Source organism: Ambystoma mexicanum, chromosome 4q (genome assembly GCF_040938575.1).
Source record: "Ambystoma mexicanum isolate Mex_15411 chromosome 4q, UKY_AmexF1_1, whole genome shotgun sequence".
Taxonomy (NCBI): domain Eukaryota; kingdom Metazoa; phylum Chordata; class Amphibia; order Caudata; family Ambystomatidae; genus Ambystoma; species Ambystoma mexicanum.
Genome location: NC_090928.1, coordinates 1,210,656,615 through 1,210,677,082, shown reverse-complemented (window position 1 = coordinate 1,210,677,082; position 20,468 = coordinate 1,210,656,615). Strand labels below are relative to the sequence as shown.

General features: G+C 45.6%; 1 protein-coding gene across 1 annotated transcript in view; it reads left to right on the top strand.

Moving 5' to 3' along the window:
* Positions 1 to 20,468, top strand: part of CMTR1 (cap methyltransferase 1) — a 2,036,190-nt gene that overhangs the window by 673,076 nt on the left and 1,342,646 nt on the right. Inside the window, exon 11 of the mRNA XM_069608763.1 lies at positions 10,868 to 10,964. Within this exon, the coding sequence (XP_069464864.1) occupies positions 10,868 to 10,964 (97 nt within the window). The remainder of the gene's footprint in view (positions 1 to 10,867; positions 10,965 to 20,468) is intronic.

Sequence of the window (20,468 nt, the reverse complement as noted above, 5' to 3'; positions counted from 1 at the left end):
ACTCTCCCCCCCCTCACCTTGCACTTCTGTTGTCGCACTTCATTATCCGAATAACACAAGGCCTAGTAGTATTGTTTGTCTTGTCCTGCCTATGTCTTCTGTCCCTTGTTTTGTGGCTCCTAGAACCACTTGTGTACAGGTGCATTATAAATGGCACATCATATCGTACCTCGCCAGAATAGTTGCTGTTCCACATTTGTGACCGGAACTTCGGTAGTCGCCACCTCGGCCCACAAGTCGCCTTCAGGCCAAGTTTCAGCTTGCCAGCATCAATGGGATCCTGTCCTGGAACGTCGTCTTCGAATGCCACTGGAGAGACTCCTTCCGTCGTCCCTGTGCAGAGACCATCGGTGGAAGTCGCTTCCATGTGTCCCGTGAGCTGTCCAGAAGAGTCCTTCATCGTTGAATCCTGCTTGCCTTCTTCACAAGGGGTTGCATCCTGCACCAGCAGCCGACCAAAGAAATCCTCAGACTCGCAACCCATAGACATCCTGCACCTTAACAAACGGTAGGAAAACCATCGGCCAGTGACCCCTCCCCCCCCACCCCACAGTGGTTGCACCAAGTCAACTGGGAAAATCAGTGGTGAGTACTCCCAAAGCATTCTGCCGGCTCTTTCCCCCTTATAATAAACCTTATAATAAACGTAGGCTTATTCCTTTCTACCGCTTTTTGATCGTTTGTTCTAAAAGCTGTACCTGAACATGGGGAAATAATGTTACTGACCTGTAACATTGTTGAAGTCTCTTCTGTAACCTTGTTTACCACCATAAAAACTCATCCTACATCTGTCCTCTCTCGTAAGAAGAAGCTTTGTGATTTTTGGCCATTATAGGGATTGGATTTATAAAGTTAGGGTATTATTCTTGTGTACTGGTTTCATTCTACTGCATCATTACATACCTTCTTTTTGTTTTGACTAAGTGATTGTATGCATTCCTTGCAAACCTAAAGGTGACTGCATATATGTATTATAACTGAGTGTTGTGTGATAGTGCTATTTGCTTATTTCATTTCTTAGTGTGTTTTTTAGGTCCTATAATAAATGGAGTATTTTTGTACTTACCTGTCTGTCAGAAGTAGCCCCAGTATGGGAGCCTGCGGCATGTACAGGTCTCTTTGGCACTGCTGGAGAGGGAATTCCTCCAGTTGGTAGAGGTTTCACACAGTCGGTACAGTACCAAACCCAAGATGACTCCCAAATACTGCGCAGACCATGGAGACGAGAAGACTGGAAATGAAAAGCTGAGCAGCGCGTCTGAACTCTCATCACGCTAGTTCCCAGTCTTGTTCCTTGTATTCCTTGCTGATTCCCTTGTTCCTGGTACTTGCTGCATGTTACCCTGTCTGTGCTCCTAGTTCCTTCCTCTCCCTCCCGACTCATTCCTCCCTGGTGTCTTTGATCCTTCCACCTGCATCGTGGATGTCCTGAGCCTATTCATCTGTGCAAGTATGAAGGCTATCTTAGCAATTAAATCAAATAAAAGATAACCCAAACAATAACAAAGCAGGTAAACCCACAGGAGCTTCATCTAGTTAATTCCCCTCTCCATTTTCCTCCAACCTAACGGCTTTTAGATAGATAACCACAGCTATTACAGTGGAGGTTGTGACCTGATAAACAGGATGACCACATCCCCTCACTGTCCACTAGTCAAGGAGAACAAAATCAATTGTAAATATTTCATTCTTTGATGGCCCAATGCTGGACAAGCAACAATTCTGTGTTTCAGGGTCTCAGACATAATTTAGTTTTTCCAGAAGCAACACCCCAACTGATACGCACTCGTATGTCCCCTACTAAACAGAATTTCCTTAGTCGGACACAGATTCCATCTAAAATGTAAAAATTAGGGACAGACCCACTTTGCAGGATATACTGCCAATAATGGGGCCAAAATTGCCAGTTTCTTGGGATCATACTTTAGGTGAGAGAGAGAAGGGTATGCATGCAATTTTGTGAGTCCAGTCTATTTCAAATGAGCATTTCTTAACAAGCTCTGGATTCTCGCACAAGTCCCCCAGCAAACTAATCACATTCCCCAGTACCAAGACACAGTGGTTGTGTATCTCATTTACCCAAGAGCTGGTCCTCCTCTCCAGGATGCTTTTTAGATCTTCAAACAAAGAGTCCTTCCCTGGTGTCAATATTTTCCTTAAGAGTGATAAAAATGTCCTCTCTACACGTGCTGTCAAGGAGGTTATGCCTAATTCGTACCGGATTTCTTGAATAGGAACTGAATAAGGCACCCTACGCCAAACCAAGTCTTCCGAGCTGGGCAGGATAACTAGTACGGCCGATGTGTATACTTCCATGCTGTATGTGATTTTGGCAACTCGTTTCCCTTCGTAATATTTGAGGGTGGATTTTAAGGTGTAACTACTGTATCGGCTATCCACCCTCACCAGTTGATTTATTAGAGGGAGGATTTGATTTCTTACCCAAACTTTCCGCTTGGTTCGACATGAGGTAGCCTGTATGATAAAGCCCAGATATACCAGGGAGTCCACACTCGGAATGGCCTCAATCCCAATGTACGATTTGTAGTTAACTCTACTCCTACCCCTAGAGAACTGGAGGATATTTGTTTTGGAGGGGTTAATGTTAAAAAAAAAAATTACAGGAAGTATAGGCAGCAAATAAATTCAGCAACCTTTGTAATCCCACTGGGGTGACATCAAAGATGAGAAAGTAGTCTGCATGCGACAATCAAAAACGTCCTCCATTGGTTTGTTTGGTTTATTGATTTATAAAGCGTGCCACACCCTGAGGTGTCTGGGCGCATTTACATGACAGCTTAGAATCATGGTGGTTACATACATCATATTGGGGGCGAAAAAAGAATATATACGGTATTGAATATAAACAATTTTCTTTTTTTCTAGCCGGAGGGCCTTCAACTCTTACAATAGTGTAGGAGTCCAGAATAGCCAGAAGGAAGGATGGCACTGAGGAAGCATGGAGCCAGGTTTGTGATATCGCAAAGAAGTCAAGATCTTTATCAATGATAATATTAGCTATGTCTGTCGCATGTGCGATGATCGATCTAGTGTTTATTAAGGTGCCTTTGATGAGGGGGGACTTGGCCTGAGGTGGGCTAGGAGAGACTTTGTCTAGCTTCAATGTAGGTTTTTTAGGCTGAGATGTGTTAGTTTTGAGGCACTGTGCTCTCAGAACTGTAGAATCTGATTTGTTGGGGCAAGATGTTTGAGATATTTTCTTGAAGTATATGTCCGCTGACAATACATCAATGGTAAATCTAGAACCTAGTCTTTTGTTTCTGAGGTCACCGCGACAAGGTTGGTTAGGGGAAGGTTTGGAGGCGAATAGATTGATCCATTGGCTAGGAGTAAGGTAGGAGGATGGGTTGGAATGTCTAGTTTGGTTGGCGTGGTAGTTACTAGGGTTCGGTATTAGGTTTGGTAGGAATGAGGTGGGTTTGATGATGGGCACATGAAGACTTTGTTTCAATGGTGGGAGAAATTTCATGAGTTTAATCTCCATGGGAAGATTCATATTCCGCTCTGGTTGGGCATAGTTCGGTACCAGAGTAAAGAGGAGACACGAAATTAAACCAGGCCAGTGACCAGTAATATGGAACTTGGTGGCACACATACTATATTCAGAATTGTGTAAAGCAGCTACCTATCAGTGGCACACTTGTACAAATGCAAGAATGCAGGTAATTGAGTCAGAGGTTTGTTTGCACTGGGCTATACAAATCAGCAGTCATCAAGTTTACTGTTAGTGATTTACTAAGGTTAACATGAACAGTTACAAGTTGCGCAGGATATATGACTGGCAGTGGCAATACTTGATACAGCAAAAAACGACAGTTCTGGACGCTGGAGGGTTCGCAAAGGTGAGCAACAATTGCAAATTGAACCAAATGTATACAGATCGGTTGCAGTTCTGGACGGGGTCAGAAATAAAAGTTCAAACACTCTAAAGGATTGGCTATTGTGCGCAGCAGATGCAGTTGGCTCGCATTGCATAAGTAACAGAGGACTTCATAAGGCCAAAATGTTGGTTCTAGTCAGTAAAAATGATCGCTAGTGTAAACAAAACAGTTACAGGATAAGTTATCTTAGGTACAGTCACAATCATAATGGTTAGGTAGAGCAAACACGAATAAACTTTACAGTAGCACGTCTGGCGTGGGTGCAATACAACAACATTGGACACAAGGCAAATCAGAGGCAGGTACAACTGACTCTACTTAGCATGGTGTAGGTGCCGCCGACTCACGGAACGGAGCAGGCATGTGTGCGGGTGCTAAGCAAAATATACCACAACAGCATATCTCGTATTCGGCGTAGAGTAGATCATGTGCGAGTACAGGTAATACTGGCATATAGGAGCTGACTAGAGTTTGAGCCAGTGTTGGACATAAACGATGGCATCCACAGGCATATTAGGTAGGTACGGTAAGTCTAACCGGCAGCATAATAGTGATATCACAATGCGCAGCGTAGCTAGGGAGAGTGCAAAGTTTTACCGATGCATACCTGCATTAACATTGAGCTGCAGCCATGATACAATTCACGTGGATAGTCGGTCGGGCGGTAATCGTGGCGAGGCGGTCAGTGGGGCGAGAAGGGCGAGGTTGATGTCGCTGGAAGACTAGATAGGAGTGGGAATGGACAAAGTGCCATGCTCCGGCGACTGGCGTCTCTGGACAGGCTCAGGACAGGTAGAGCCTTGGTGGTCCTGTCTTAGAGGGCGTGCCAGCTTCTCGACTGCCGGCGTATTGATAGTGATTAAAATGGATAGGCTCCAGCCAATCCAGGGAAGCCTTGTGGAGGACACGGGTGAGAGGCACCTTACGACCACAGCGTGGCTATTTTAGAGTAGTTTTCCTCATGGTTTCGATACTGCCTTTCAAACAGATTGTGGATAGAAGTTGAGGGAAATAGCACGTAATGATTCCAAAGGTTGCATATAAGAGTTTACAGATACATGGATAAAAAGGTGTGAGCTTCCGATTTTTGGCAAATTGTGCGCACTGGCATCTAAATGAAGTGGGGGGAGCCCACAGGCTTATCGGAGGCTGGGGGCCCACCCGAAATCAGGACATTGCTCTTGCAGTGTGTAGGAGACACAAATGCATCAGATTTTAGATGCTCGCCAATACCGACAAGAAAAAGGTTGAACAGGCAGGGTGCAAAAACACAACCGTTCCCGATGCCCCTACTGGTTACAGGTCATTTGGTCGAAAATAAATGGTCGACAGGACAAATGGTCGACGCAATTTTTCCCCCTAAACGAAAACCTGAAAAATATATATATAAATAAACAAAAAATTCGACCATTTTTCTTTCGACCAAATTGCGTTGACCATTTGTCTGTCCACCAAATGACTGGACAGCGCCCCTACTTGTGGATATACGGCACGACAAAGTCCCTTCACTGTTCCACCGCACCTGAATTTCAGACTGCGTGGAGGCCAATCGGGAGTCTTAATAGACCAGAGGGCACCCGCCATTGGTGCAGCTTAGACAAGAGAGGTTGGCGATCCACTGCGTTGAATGCAGCGGTTAGATCTATGGAAACGATTTTGTATTTCCCATCCCACGCTAGGACAAGTTTGACAATTGTCCCGTTAAGACTGGCTCCCATGTTTAGATGAAATCCCATTTGCCATTTGGCCAGCCTACTGGCTGCTACCGCCCACTCCTCCAGATGGGACAGCACGATGGATGCAAATACTGTGCTGTCCGTATCAAGGGGGACTATTGGCCGATAATTCAAAGGACTCGTTTTCATGTCTCGTTTAAACATGGTAACTATGTGCGCACTAGACCAAAAGACTGGAAACCTATCCTGGATCACCACGTTCTTAAACAGCACACTCGGATCTCTTGCCCATGCCAGAGGATCCGCCTTAAACTAATCTTCTTTAGGACATCCCGTATTTTGTCCTCATCAAATACTGCTAAGACAATTCTGTCCCCTCCATCAGGTGGAGTGAAAATAACATTTAATGGGCTGTGCATAAAGGTCAGAGAAGTGCAGTTACCCATCATTTTCGGAGACCACATTGATTTGTTTCACGGAATCAGAGGTGTCAGTCGAGTTCATCAGTCACCAAAAGGTATGCAAGTTCTTGTTTCTTAAGTTGGTCAATAGAGCTACAGCATGCACCTTGCTTCTCCTGCTCGTATTGTATCTCAACCAATTCCGGTGTGACTGATGTAGATGTTTTCTCAGCCACTACGGAGGAAGGGGACAGATCGGGTCTGTGCCCTATAGATCTTAGCTCTTTTATCAACACTCTTTTCCTTTCCACCACTTTCTTATTATATGTGTGAGTGTGATTTTTTTGTTGGAATTAGTCTACCCATGTGACCCTTTCCGTTAAGAATTCCTCAAAGTTAGCCCGACTGAAATCCTGTAGTTTCCACTTCGTAGTAGTAGATTCCAGGACCTCCGTCAGGGACTTATTAACTTGCATCGCCAATCCCTGGTTCCAGGGATTCTGAGTTGACAACCAGATTCACTGCACATATCTCAGTAGATTGTGATAAACCCTCCCAGGTAATTAGAGCAGTCAACCTAGTGTGATCACTGTGGGGTGTCCCTTGAATCGTTAGTGACTCACTCTTTTCTAGAAGCCAATCTGTGTTGAAGGTGTAATCTATGGTTGAGTGGGAGGACCCATTGGACCAGTTTTAATTATGAGTGATGTCACCACTTACCCCCCAGTCCTCCCTTTCAATGGATGCAAACCCAGTCCTCCCAAACTTCTCAGCCAGTGATAGCCTCTAGATTTATTTAGGGACGTCTTGTAAAACGCTCAATTACCCAGATTATTAATGTAGAGATTCAAATGTAGAGCTTGCATAGGAGGGGAGCCACAACGAATCCCTGACAACCCTCGCCCCTCCTAGATTTAAAGGGTGATGAAAGTTTACCTGCTGTGCCAAACCTTGCAGATACCCTTTAGGATAGTTTTGCCCATTATAGGCAAGGCACTAGAGTCTAGACAGATAGATACAAGCCAGAGATAATGGAGACCTGTAACCAGCACTGTATTTACCGTGTATCAGGAACAGGTGTAAGGCCTGTACTGTAGTGCTTAGATCTCTGCGAAACCCAAATGTGATGGGAGATTTTGAAATAGAATGATCTAGACCATGACACAATTCTAGAATGTAATAACTTCCCAAACAATTTAGCGAAACAGGACTATAGCAAGAAGGATTGCCGCAATCACCTTTTTTAAAAATGGGAACCAGGATTGGGCATTTTCAGCTAGCAGGGATTACCCATATCCCTGATAACATTAAACAAACTAGAAAGAATTGGAACCCAAAAAACAAGGGGAGGTCTGAATACGTCTAGCGGGGAGAGTTAAGGGCCATAACTCTTTTTGGCTTGTAGTTCCGTTTAGAGCAGTTATCTCACTCTGGCTGAATGTTAGGTGGGTGGATATACAAATTGGCTTTTGCGATCAAAGCAGTTTTGCTGGGCCCATTGCTAGACCATGACCCCACCATTCATTGCAGAGAAGTGGTATGACACAATATTGCTTCTGCATTTTATACTCTAAGCTCCTTATTTCATTGGACTCCGTCTCAGAATTGTGCCCAGAGAACTAGGTATCAGGAGCTTCTAAACCTGTTCATCTATCGTCCTTGTCTTCTGGCAAGAGTTAACCTCCTCTCACAGTCGGGGCCAGATTCTCCACCTAAAACTCAGCTTTCATGCTTGGCTATTGAGAGGCTGTGTTATGAGGAGTAGGGTTTGTCAGATAATGTCCTGGACGTACTCCTTTCTTCCAGCAAGTCAATCTATGACTTCAGGTGGCATACGTTTTCCGTCTTCGTGCAGGACTAGAGGTCTGTACCCTTTCATTGTTTAGACCCTAACTGTTCTTGATTTTCTGCTCTTTGGCTCAACTGAACCTGTAGATTGAAATAACAGCCAGGTTCCCCTTCATAGTCCCAACTTTGAAATGACCCCCTGTTGGGATAGGGATGGGGGGAGGTCTCGTTCTTTTCAATCCCCACTGTTATGCATATTGTGTAGGAGTTGAGTAACAAGTTTCCTCCACATCTTCTGTTGACTTTTCGTATACCGACTTCATTCAAGCCCCCCTACATTCTTGGCCTTTGCGATTGAGCCGCTTAAGTTGATTTTCCTGGTTGCCTTCACTTCCACTAGGTGGGTGAGTGATCTCCAGGTTCTTTCTGTGAAAGTACTTAGTCTTTATGAAGGTGACTCAAAAGTGAAGCCGTCTTTCATTCCCAATGTCACGTCGGCTGTGTAGCTCTCATCGAAAATTAATCTACCTTCTAGCCTCCACCTCGTTCATCTAAGGTGGAAGAGTGTTTTCAGCATCTGGACCTCACAAGGGCTCTGTGCGACTGTGTCACAGGCAAAGCACATCAGGAAGGGATGATCTGCATTTCTTTGATTATAATGGGGTGCATGCTGGCCGGACTGTTTCTAAGTAGTGCCTGCCCAGGTTGATAGTCTTCTATATTTCAGACTGCTATGATCTGGCTTGGAAGGATGTGCTACAGGGTCTCGTAACCTATTCTACTGCAGGCTTCGCATCTACAACTGCTCTGCAGAGAGGTGTCCCTGTTTTAGACATCTGTTAGGTTGCCGCGTGGGCTTCCCTACACACATTTGTCAAACACACTACTGCCATGCTTCTTTATATTTTCAGGAGACCTACTTTGGTTATGCAGCGCTCTGGGGTTTTCTGGTCTAGGTGGTGGCCTCCCCCTATGCTCCCTCCTTCAGGTTCTGTATTGCTTTTGGATAACAAATCCTTAAGAGGAAGGAATCCATTAGAAGAGCAAATTACTTACTTCTCTGTAATGATCCTATCACTCATGCTGGATAGTTTGTTCACCTCTTGTTATTCTGTTGTCTCTCTGCTGCTGAGTACTCGGACAAAAAGTCAGGATTAGGTTATGTGGTGTCAATCGACTCATGTCCAGAGTTGTGGGTGTGCAACAGATTCTAACAGAGCCAAATTGTGCCCCCTAGTGGCTGAAAATGTTCCAGAGAGCAGCGGGAACCAGAAGATCCTACATCTAAGATGACAAATCTGTGGGATGAAGGACTTGTCCATCACAAAGAACGTTACCAAGAGTTAAGTTATTTGTCTTATCCCTATTAGTAGGATTTTGGTTTTGGCACCCTGAGCTAAATTTGGTCCATCCAGATGTTGGTTGCTCTATAAATGTTTTATGTTGTATAATATTGTCATGGGATCTCCTGGTCTCTTTAAGCTCAATGAAAAATGATGTGCATATATCTGGAATCCCAGTCTTGTCATGGACCAGGTTGTCCTGTGTGGGTCTCAACATGCTTGGTCCTTGAGAGGTGTTACCACACTGTTTCACCATGTCGTTCTCTGCACATAAGGTCTTAGGATGGTGTTGGCCCACAAAGCTTGCTTTTGTTGTTCTCCACATGTATGGTTTGTGACACAAGATTGGCCCTCATAGGTCAGCACTCATGTTCAATGGAGGAGTAACCTCAATGGAAAGCTTAAAAGCTTTGCATAAGGCTTTTACGCCATCCTTTAACTTTATCCACTATTTTTAATCATTTGTACGGTGAAGAGGAGGGGCGGAACACAACTTGCATTTCCGCTATCTTCTTCCTCTGCGCCGTACAAATGCTGCAGCATTTGCGCCGGCATGTATTTTCAGTGTTCATAAATGAAAATGATACTCTCTCCGACATGCGAGGATGTCAGAGAACGTTTAATTGTGAGCACTGCTTGCCATGCGAGGCAAGCAGTGGTCATAATCAAAAGTAAATGCAGCCTGACATGCCAGCATGTCAGGCAGCGTTTACTCACTTTGCAATTCGGAGTACAAATGTGAATAGCAAAAGATGCCTTTTTCCCTTTACATTTGCATCCTGCAGTGCAAATGACCAAAATTTGGTGGCGAGGACCCATTTACGTTACAGTGTAAGCCTAATTGCTCCTGGCTGTCAAATACCATTAAGGAGCAAAATTTGCTGCACATAGTTCCCTATAACAGGGTAAGCTGATCACTAAGCTAGTAATCGATTTTGCAACATGTTAACTTAAGCGGGTAGTCTCCATAAAAGAACTGGCTAGGTTGTTTAACACAGCGACCTATCCAGGAGTAGAGCTAAGGCGCCGCTATGTACAGTAGTTTTTCTCATATCAAGCAATGTGCTCTTGGTGGCCTGACAAATAGGAGCAGCCTCAATTTGGACAGAAGAAATGACACTGTATTACTAATGTTTTGTGTGTTTGCTTGCACACATTAACTTGTACAAGTTTGGTCTTTTGAAAGTAATTATTCATTACATATAAATATGCCCTAGTTACTGTTAGATTACTAATAGACATTGTCCGAACACTATAATCTGTCTTGCTTGACAGAATCTTTTTCACAATGGACCTTATTACGACCCTGCCAGTCGGGAAACAATGGTGGCGGTAAACCCGCCGCCACTGTTTGCGGACGGCAGATTAAAGGTTCTGCAGGTCTGACCTGGCAGGGAGTAACACCATCCGCCTGCAGACGGAAATGGGAACACCAGCACCGTTACTCCAGGACTCCATCGGAATGGGGATTAATGGAATTCCGCCTACGGAATTAGCGGGTCACCAGGGTTGTAATGCCCCAGTGATTCCGCAATCACATAGGCGGTAATTCACTACGAGTCCAGCGGCAGCCTGCCGGTTTTTTACGGCAAGGCTACTGACGGATTCGTAATGAGGCCCAATGTCTTTTGGTAATATTGTGTGCAAACACTAACTTGTTATGTTTTGGGGCTTAAACAATCTCTCCTCATTGCAGCTAGTGTAAGGAGCAAATTAACATGCCTTTTCATCAAGATTATTTTCTTTGTTTTATTTAGGGGTTTTCAGTAGAAGGTCAGGAGAACATTCAGGAAATTCTTAGCAAGCAATTGACACTTTGCCAGTTTCTCATGGGGTTGTCAATTATCCGAACAGGTGACAGTTTTTTCTTTTTTTCTCTACCATTCTTAAAATGTTGATTAACACTAAATGTTTACTTTTTAACAAGTCTCACCTTTTTGGTATTTTATTTTAACTTTGTTGCCTATGCGACTATTTGCTCTGTATGGTCTCTTTTTGCATTATGCTTTGTCACTTTGTCGATTACTTGCCCGAGTTCCTCATTTATTGGCAGACTCTTTTTTTCATTGATTTCCCACAAAATAAACAACATAACAAGAGGCATATTATTGCATTAGTGCCCATGTTGTAACTGTTGATCAAACCTTTTCTTTTGTCAGCTTGCCCATGCACATCAATTCAACCCACACCCTATCTGCAGACTATTTGTAGGCCCGGACCTGATTTTTGGGAGTGAGGTCTTCTGTTTTATTGTTAAATATCACTCCTTTGCTTACATCCCTTCGTTTTTGTGACACTGACCAGTTATTAAGGCTAAATGTGCAGGGATACCCTGCACCCCATTTGTCTATTAAGGAAAGTAATAAAGGGAAATCTTGTTTGGCCTATTCTTTTTGTCTATGGGTGTTTTTGCAATAATAAGTGAACCGCTGACAAATTGGTAGCAGATAGGTCCTTTATTTTTTTAGCTCTTCTGCACACCTTTTCTTTTTGTACCACATAGCATATTATGCACCACAGTGCTTAAATTTGCTGTCTGTTGTTTCAAGCCCTGACTTTGTGCTTCACTGTCTTTTTACGATCATCTGCCAGTGCAGGGGGAGATGGGATCTGACTATATACAGGCATCCCTTCCAGGGGCTCTGACCAGGGCCTGGGAAGTAGCCTCTGTGTGTGCATGGATCTGGTTTATGGTTTAGTCTGAGTGCCCTCCTCCCCACCCCTATGCTGCTTAAATCTTTTGAGGTCCTGGCTCTACCTGAGCTATATCTGGTGAGGTTCTGGATCCATTGTTCAGCCAACTACTGCAGCCCAGGATCTGGAGCACAAGAGGATACAGAGGGAGACAGAGTACTGCTGCTGCGGTCACCCCAGAACAAGCCATCCACCCTTTCCCCCTGCCCCCCCACCCCCACCTCTGAACTGGTGGGCCAGACCAGTTCCCAGTCAGTCTTTGCTGAGGGTCGTGGTCTTGGTTTGAGTTGTGGGACTTTGGCTGGCGCCACCTTCTAAAGTGGGAACTTCTGTTGCCTGAAACTGGTGCAGACTGGGATTTGAAAGTTGCAGAGTATCTGTATTGTGGGCCCTGAACATTGCTTTTCATCTTTTTCTCCACCAAGAAGAGTACTCCGGTCACTATTCATCCTAGTGCTTTTAGACCCTGGGTTCAGGCACTTCAGCTTCTCATTATGTCTGATATTTCCGGGTGGTCCTGTGAAGCTGTGGGAGTCATCTAAAATGCCCTTTAGCTGAATCCAAGTCCAGCCTGGTGTCGATCCATTCTGTTAGGTCGCTTACGAAGACCAGATCTGCCAGACCCAGCTGTCATAGTTATACACTCTGCAACTGCAACACCTGGATCTACAATGCCAGAAATCAAGCCAAGTTGTACACCACTGCTTCAATTAATTAAGCAATAATAAAGGAGATCACGAACGATTAATAATTGAAAGTCTATGTAAAAATAAGTGTAATGTAAATATAAATCACGCATTTTGGTATTTCTCCTTTATTATAAAGATTGTTTTTTCAGTCAACATTTGTGTTATAATCAGAAAGTGTGTTCTTCAACGTGCAGAAATGTACATTGATTATCTAGTCGTGAGTGGAAGGATGTGAAAGGCATGGCATCATAAACTGAATTTAAAACCTAACCTGAAATTTTGGAGTGGTTTTCTACAAGTCTTCTCATGACGGCTTGGGCATAAGGACCTTTAATGTATGTGTAGGCATTCCCATGAGCTATTCCCTGCTCTCACATAGGTAGGTGGCACTGAGCAACACAGGCTCCACTCTTAGAAGGGGACAGGGGTGATAGTAAAGTACACCCTACAAACATTAGCACACAACAAAGGAAGGGCCACAACGTGCACTACTGAAAATATACTATTTATATAGATGCGAGCATAATTGTTTTCATGCAGGTAGGTACTCAAAATAAGAAAGGTTTGGAACAATATGGCGATCTCTGACAGGCCACCACAACAGCGTAAACATATTTGCAAAGCATCATTACAGTAAGACATTTCTTTATGTTGGTAAAGTTTGTGCATAGATCTTAACAGCACATAGGCAGTCTGCAGCTCCTGGTTATAATACTAAAGCTAAATAGAAGTCACCAGTGTCCAACATGATTTGCAGAGGAGGAAACCTTTAGTCTGGTAAAAGAAGAGATCCAGGCTTATGTTCGATGACCAGAGGCCCTTGCAGAGAAAATTGCAGATGTGACTCGCATGTTGGGTGCAGACAGAGTCACGGTTTCAGTAACTGGCCAAGTCTACAGGTTAAGCCCTCAGACATTCAAATGGGAATTAACGATGGAGAGTGAATCTTTAGATCCTGACAGTTGTGGACAAGGCTGGTAAAGCAGAGGAACTGATTTAGAACGCCAGGCTTTAGACACAGACTGCACACACACCACCTGGTGATGGAAGGATGGAACAAACGATGCAGACTACTAGGTTGGTGGACTTCCAGGAGATGACCATCACGCTGATACACTAAACAGCAGCAGCACGGTAGTGCAGTATTGGCCCTTCAGTAGTGGTTGTAAATTCCCTGGACTGTATGCTCCAGTTAAAGAGAACAGCTACAGAAATCCTGCCAGACAAGGCTAATGGTGAATCGGCAAGGGAGGACAGCCTCAAAAACAATTAGCTTGTTCCAGAAAAGGCGCCCGAGCTTCCTTTCAGTTCCTGCGATCTTCAGTCCTGGTTCATCTTTGAGAGAACACAACACTATAAAGCCAAGAAGACGTTACTCTTCCCGTCTGATCAAAGAAAGGGCGAGAATTAAACTAGACCCTCCAATTGAGATCCAACTGACTCCTCTCCCAGACCTGATCTCCAGGGAAGAAGGGTCCATCCTGCAATACAATCCAGCATCTCTGAGCCTAGCCACCTGGCTCCTACAGTCCTAGAATTTGGTCACTATTCGCTGCTCTTAGAATGCAAGAACTTTCCGGCTAAAGTCAAGACTCCATCTACACTTGCCTGTTACATACACGAGTGGATGCGTTTTACAGTTTGGTGCCGGTCAAAGAAGACTTCTCCATGGTGCGTTACGGCAAGACTGGCCTTGCCCATGGGTCAATCAAGGTACACCTGGCCCCCACCTCCTGGACTCCAGGAAGCTCTCACTGTTGTTGCATAGGCTCGTCAGAGAGTTCCTCAAGGGCCTCTTCAGGACTTTTCCACCAGTGAAGGCCCATGATCCGGCATGGGAGCTTAACTGGTACTCTCCAAGCTCATGGGGCCTGTTGTTTGAGCCTATGCATCGGGCTCCTTTGAAATTTCTTTCTTGTAAAACCGGTTTCTTTGTGGCCATCATCTCAGCCAGGAGGGTTGGTGAGATACAGGCTTTCTCAAGCAAGCCTTCATAACTGCCGTTCCACCCCGCTAAAGTGGTTCTAAGGACTCATCCATCCTTTATGCTGAAGGTCCTTCCAGGCTTTTCTTTAAATGAGCCTTTGGTATTGCCAGTTTTCTTTGCAAACCTTTCTTTGCCTACTGAAAGATCTTTGAATTCGCTGGACGTGGCGCTTGCCTTGAAATTCTACGTGGCACGCACAAAGGACTTTAAAAAGACTTCATGCTTTTCCTAAACTTTGAACCTGTGGGCCATGGGAACACCCTATCTACGGCGGCCATCTCCAGATGGCTCTATGGATGCATCATGCGTTGCCATCAGCTGGCCAACAGACCATAGCCAGGCAGACCGAAGGCCCATTCTTTCAGAGCAATCGCATCTACAATGGCGTTCCTCTCTGTTGTTTCTTTGCTAGATCTCTGCAGGACTGCTACGTGGAGGTCTACTCGCACCTTCATAAGATTCTACTGCCGACAGGGATTCCAGGGAGGATTTTTGTGTCAGACCAGCAGTGCTTCGAAACCTTTTCTTGAGGTGAGTGCGTTTGAGGGTTCAGTCGTATTACTTCTGTTGAGCCTTGCCAGCTCCTGTGGTTGTCTATATGTACTGCTGTGTAATCTGATTCATAGCATGTGAATTCATGTTTGACCCTATGCTGGAGAAGGAACCAGTTACTTACCTGTAACTCTTGTTCTCCAGCATGGGTCTTACATGGTTTCACATGCAAACCCTCCCTCCTTCCCCTCTACGGCTCTTCTTGGGTCCTACTGCCACTTTACGTGCACACCAAATCTGAAGAGTGCCACCAGGGGTAGAGCTAAGGAGGACGAGTGCCATTGGTTGGGGCAGTATGACCCAAAGTGACAGCAATAGGCTATACAAGCGACAATGCAGTATTTAGCTTAAAGTTAAACTGCTGTATTTCAGCCTAACGGCGGGGAAGATTCATAACATGTGAATCCGTGTAAGACACATGCTAGAGAACAAGAATTGCACGTAAGTAACTTGTTGCTTCCCCGCTGGTACCAAAAATTATGACTTTGTTTACTGTTGGGCACAGGAGTAGAGGAGTCAAATATGCTTCTTCAACTCTTTGCTTCATTGAACTTTTTTTAAGAGATTTTGTGCCTCGAGTTAAAAATGGTGTCATCCGAATTTCATGTAGTCTGCGTAAGAGCGGACTAGACTTTCGTAACTTTTTCTGTTTCTTCTTGGGCTTCTTTTTACAATTAGGAGCGGAGCCATTAAGTGACATGTCATGCTCCACCAAATGGAGATTGTCATCAATCGCGTGAGTGGCGGCTTTAAATAGTGATCTAAAAACAATTCTAGAGCCACATCTGTTATGCTTTGCTTTCACATTTAGAGTTTTTTTTTTTGTTTAGGTTCTGTGGATTTCTTTATCTTCTCCAGCATGGGGTCTGGCATGGATTCACATGCTCATGAATATTCCCCGTCGTAAAGTTGGAAAAGTTCAGTAAAGAAAAAAGTTTCACTTTCACTTAAAAACTGTATTTCTCCTCCAAACCAATAACTGTCCTCTGGGTCATACTGCCCCCATCCAATGACAGTCCTCCCCCTAAACCCCGTCCTCTGAGAACCATCTTCAGATTTGGTAAGCACGTAAAGTGGTAGTATTACCAAGCAGAGCCACAGAGGGTTTGGAGGGAGGGATCGCCTGTGAATCCATGCCAGACCCCTGCTGGAGAACAATAGTTAAAGGTAAGTAACTTAAAGCTTCTCCAGCATGGGGTATGCATGGATTTGCATGCTCATGAATAATGAATACATAGCAGTAAAACATTACGCAACCACAGGAAGTGGCAAGGCTCAACAGAAGCAATTACCTCTGGAACAGACTCACCTCAAGCAACGGGTTGCTTAGCACTGCTTGGCCGACTCTGGACTCCTCACTGGAATCCCTGTCGACGCAGTAGAACTTCGTGAAGGTGTGAGTGAACCTCCACTTAGCAGCCCTGCAAAGGTCCAGCAGGGGCACAAGACAAACGCTGTCGTCGCAGGGATCGCTCTGGTGGAGTGGGCTCTCGGACAGCCGGGCATCGGTCGGTTCGCCAACTGATGACAGTGCGTGATGCAACTGGAGAGCCACCTTGAAATGGAAGCCTTACACAAGGCCTTCCCATGGTTTACAGGACCAAAGTTCACGAACAGTTGTGAAGTCTTCTGAAAACTCTTTGTGCGAAACACACAGAACTTTGGGGCACGACCAAGGTCTAGCTAGTGCAAGGACCTTTCAGCCAGAGACCAAGGTTTTGGGAAAAAAAACTGGTAAAACCAAAGGCTCGTACGCAGCACCACCCTCGATTCGTGGAAAGTCAGGTATGGTTGCTTGCAGCATAGGGCTTGGATGACACCTACCCTTCTGGCTGAGGTGATGGCCACAAGGAAAGCCTTTTTCCAAAAGAGGAACCTGAGAGGGGTCTGATGCAATGGCTTGAAGGCGGCCCCCATGAGCCTAGTCAAAACCACGTTCAGTTACCACGCTAGGGCAGGAGTCTTCACCGGTGGGAAAGTTTGAAAATGTCCTCTGAGAAATTCCTTGACGAGTCGGTGGGACCAGAACGAAGATCTTCCTGGAGACCTGGTGTAGCCGGAGATAGCTGCCAGATGTACCTTGATATAGGCGTGCGCCAGTCTGGCCTTGAGCAAGGATAGCAAGTATGGAAGGATCTGCAGGGATGTGACCCTCAAAGGGGTAATCTTCTGAGACCTGCACCACGTAGCGAAACGCTTCCACTTGTGACCATAGCACTTCAAAGTCGACAACACTCTGGTCTTGGCAAGGGCCTCCGTGCAGTCCGCAGGCAACTCATATCCTCCAAGCCCTCGGGTTCAGCGATCTTGGGTCGTGATGAAGGATTGCGCGTTCTTCTCTGGTGAGAATACGCGGGACCACCGGCAGCTTGACCGGAGGCGATAATGACAGGCTGAGAAGTCCGGATACCAAATCCTCCTCGGCCACGCCTGGGCGATGAGTATCATCCTGCATGGACACTGTCTGAGTGTGTTGATGACTTGTAGCAGGAGAGGGAAGCGTAGAGGAACAGTCCGTGCCACAGGAAGGAGAACACATCCCCCAGGCTCCTCGGTTGGTGAGATCGGCTGGCAAACTTCTGGCACTGGAGTTCGCTGCCGTCGCAAACAGATTGATCTGGGGTCTGCCCCATTTGACGAATAGACAGTCTACCTGATCCTGACGAAGCTCCCACTCGTGGCAGGAGCCCAGTTCCCTGCTGAGGGAGTCTGCAATGGTTTTCATGACTCCTGCCAGGTGGTGAGGGACGAGGAACATCCCCTTTCTGACAGCCCAGTGCCACAAGTCACGCCAGGGATCAAGTGCCCCACTTTCTTCCTGATGTGAAGATCCTCATCACCTCTCCTTTCAGAGACTGTAGCAATGACTTGAGGGCCCAGAACACTGCCCGTAGCTCCATGATGTTGACATGAAGATCCTTCACTTCCAACAGCCACAGGAGATCCTTCTCTTCCAACAGCCACAGGCCTCTGGCGTTGTTAGTTTGTTTTATTTGCTTGTATAGCGCACCAAACCCAAAGGTATCTGGGAGCTTTTGCTTAGTTTACAATAGGTTACAACAATGGAATGACATACAATAATAGTTACAGAAATGTCCGAATAATATACAATGGATGAGGTCATACAGTAATAATTGCAGAGATGTGCAGAGAATAAACAATAAATGGATATATACAGGATATACAAAATTTGAAACATAGCATAGAAGAAACAATGAATGGATTTATACAAGATGTACAAAGTTTGAAAACATAGCTTAGTACAATCGAGCAGTATGGTTTAGGGAGTCCATCTGGAGAAACAAACTAAGCTATGGGAAAGGTCAGTAGGGTAGCTTGATCATATAATCACGGTGGCTCAGGGTGTGGGTTAATTTGACTGAGAGAACAGCCATGTTTTGACTTTGTTCCGGAAAGATTTGAACACTGAGTCTGTCCTTAATGCAAGAGGTAACTTATTCCAGGACTTGGCCGCAAGCACTGTGAAGCTAGCTCCTCCGGCTTTGCTAAGTTTGAATCTAGGTATGTTGAGACAGTGGGCATAGTTGGCTCTGGTGGATCTGGTGGGCTCACTCCTAGAGAGTTTGTCGGTAAGGCATTTGGGGGGCTGAGTTGTTTAGGCACTTGTGAGTAATCATAAGCGTTCTAAAGGTAATACTATCTTGGATCGGGATCCAATTGGTGTTGCGCCGGATTTGTGAGATATGATTGGAGCAAGAAATATTTAAGGCTTTTGCAATACTTGTAGCTTGTGAAGTTTTCTCTGGCTGGTACCAAGGTAGAGAGTATTGCAATAGTCCAGTTTGGGCAGTATACGGGCTCTGGCAAGGTTAATACAGCTACTGGTAGACAGGAATAGTCTACAGGCGTTTATCAGTTTAGATGTATAGGCCGTTGAGGATGAGGTGGCGTTTGTTTTTGTAGAGAAAGGGCAGAGTTCAGATAGAAACCTAAGGTTTTGGCTTCCTTGTCTACTTTGATATTGTTGCCGTCGATATTGAAGTATCAGATCATCCCTACTCGCATCGCCAACCCAGGCTCAACGAACACTAAGCGCAATAATAACATTGACTCTTCAATACCAGCCAGGCCCAATTCCAGTGCTGCTTCACTGCTAAATGCTCATGCCCCCATGACCACAGTTGTTGATGCTTTGCCCATTGATGTCTCATTGCTAAATGCTCATGCCCCCATGACCACAGTTGGTGATGCTTTGCCCATTGATGTCTCATTGCTAAATGCTCATGCACCCAAGACCACAGCTGTTGATGCCTTGCCCATTGATGTCTCATTGCTAAATGCTCATGCCCCCATGACCACAGTTGTTGATGCTCTGCCCATTGATGTCTCATTGCTAAATGCTCATGCCCCCATGACCACAGTTGTTGATGCTCTGCCCATTGATGTCTCATTGCTAAATGACCACGCTGTCGCTCCCATAATCTTCTCTAACTCCATACCAGCTACTACACCTGAGCCCCCCTCCTCACTGACTAGCCCACTCACCTCTACGCCCACCACGGCCTACACACTCACCTGCGCACTGCTCAAAGCCCGCTCCATACCCGCCCACGCCCTCGACATCCACGACCTGCTCATTAAGGACAACCTTGACCTCCTCATCCTTACTGAAACCTGGATCAACGAGAGTTCTGGTCCAGCATTATCTCTGGCTATTCCATCTGGGTATTCCATTTTCAGGAAAGACCGCACCTCTCAGAGAGGTGCGGGCGTGGCCCTCATTGCCAGGGAAATGTTGGCCATCAGGGAAGTTGAAGGACTGCTGGACAACAATAGCGACTTCCTCCTATTAAAAATAAGTCTTCCCCCAACTGCACCATAACCATGCACATTGTTTACAGACCCCCAAGCCCATGTCTAACAATATCAAAAAGACATCACAAGTCATACTCCTGAGAGACCTCAACCTAGGGCTCAACGACCCTAAGGATACCCCTGCCAAATCCCTCAAGAACGCGCTATCCAACCTGGCTTTCACACAATCTATATCTGACCCTACTCATATCAAAGGGCGCACCCCCGACTGGATCAGTCATCACAACTGCTCCATATTCATCCCCGCCAACACCCCCATCCCTTGGTCCGACCACCACTACATCCAATTCAACATTGGAACCAAGAAAGCGCCCCTCTCACCTCCACCACCTTGCCCGGCCACCTACGCAAGGAGTTCACGCCTACTCACAGTTGAGAACTTAGCACCCTACCTTCTCAACCCTGCCTTGCAGGCCCCGTCTTCCAATAACCCGGAAACCCTAGCTAACACTTTCAAGGATGTCATCACCTCAGCCGTGGATGCCATCGCTCCACTGACCCTTAAAAAAGCCAAACACGCTAACTCATGGTTCTCCAAAGAACTTCTTGACCAACGTGCGCAAAAGAGGATTGCCCTCCCCTCATGGAAAGCCAACCCAT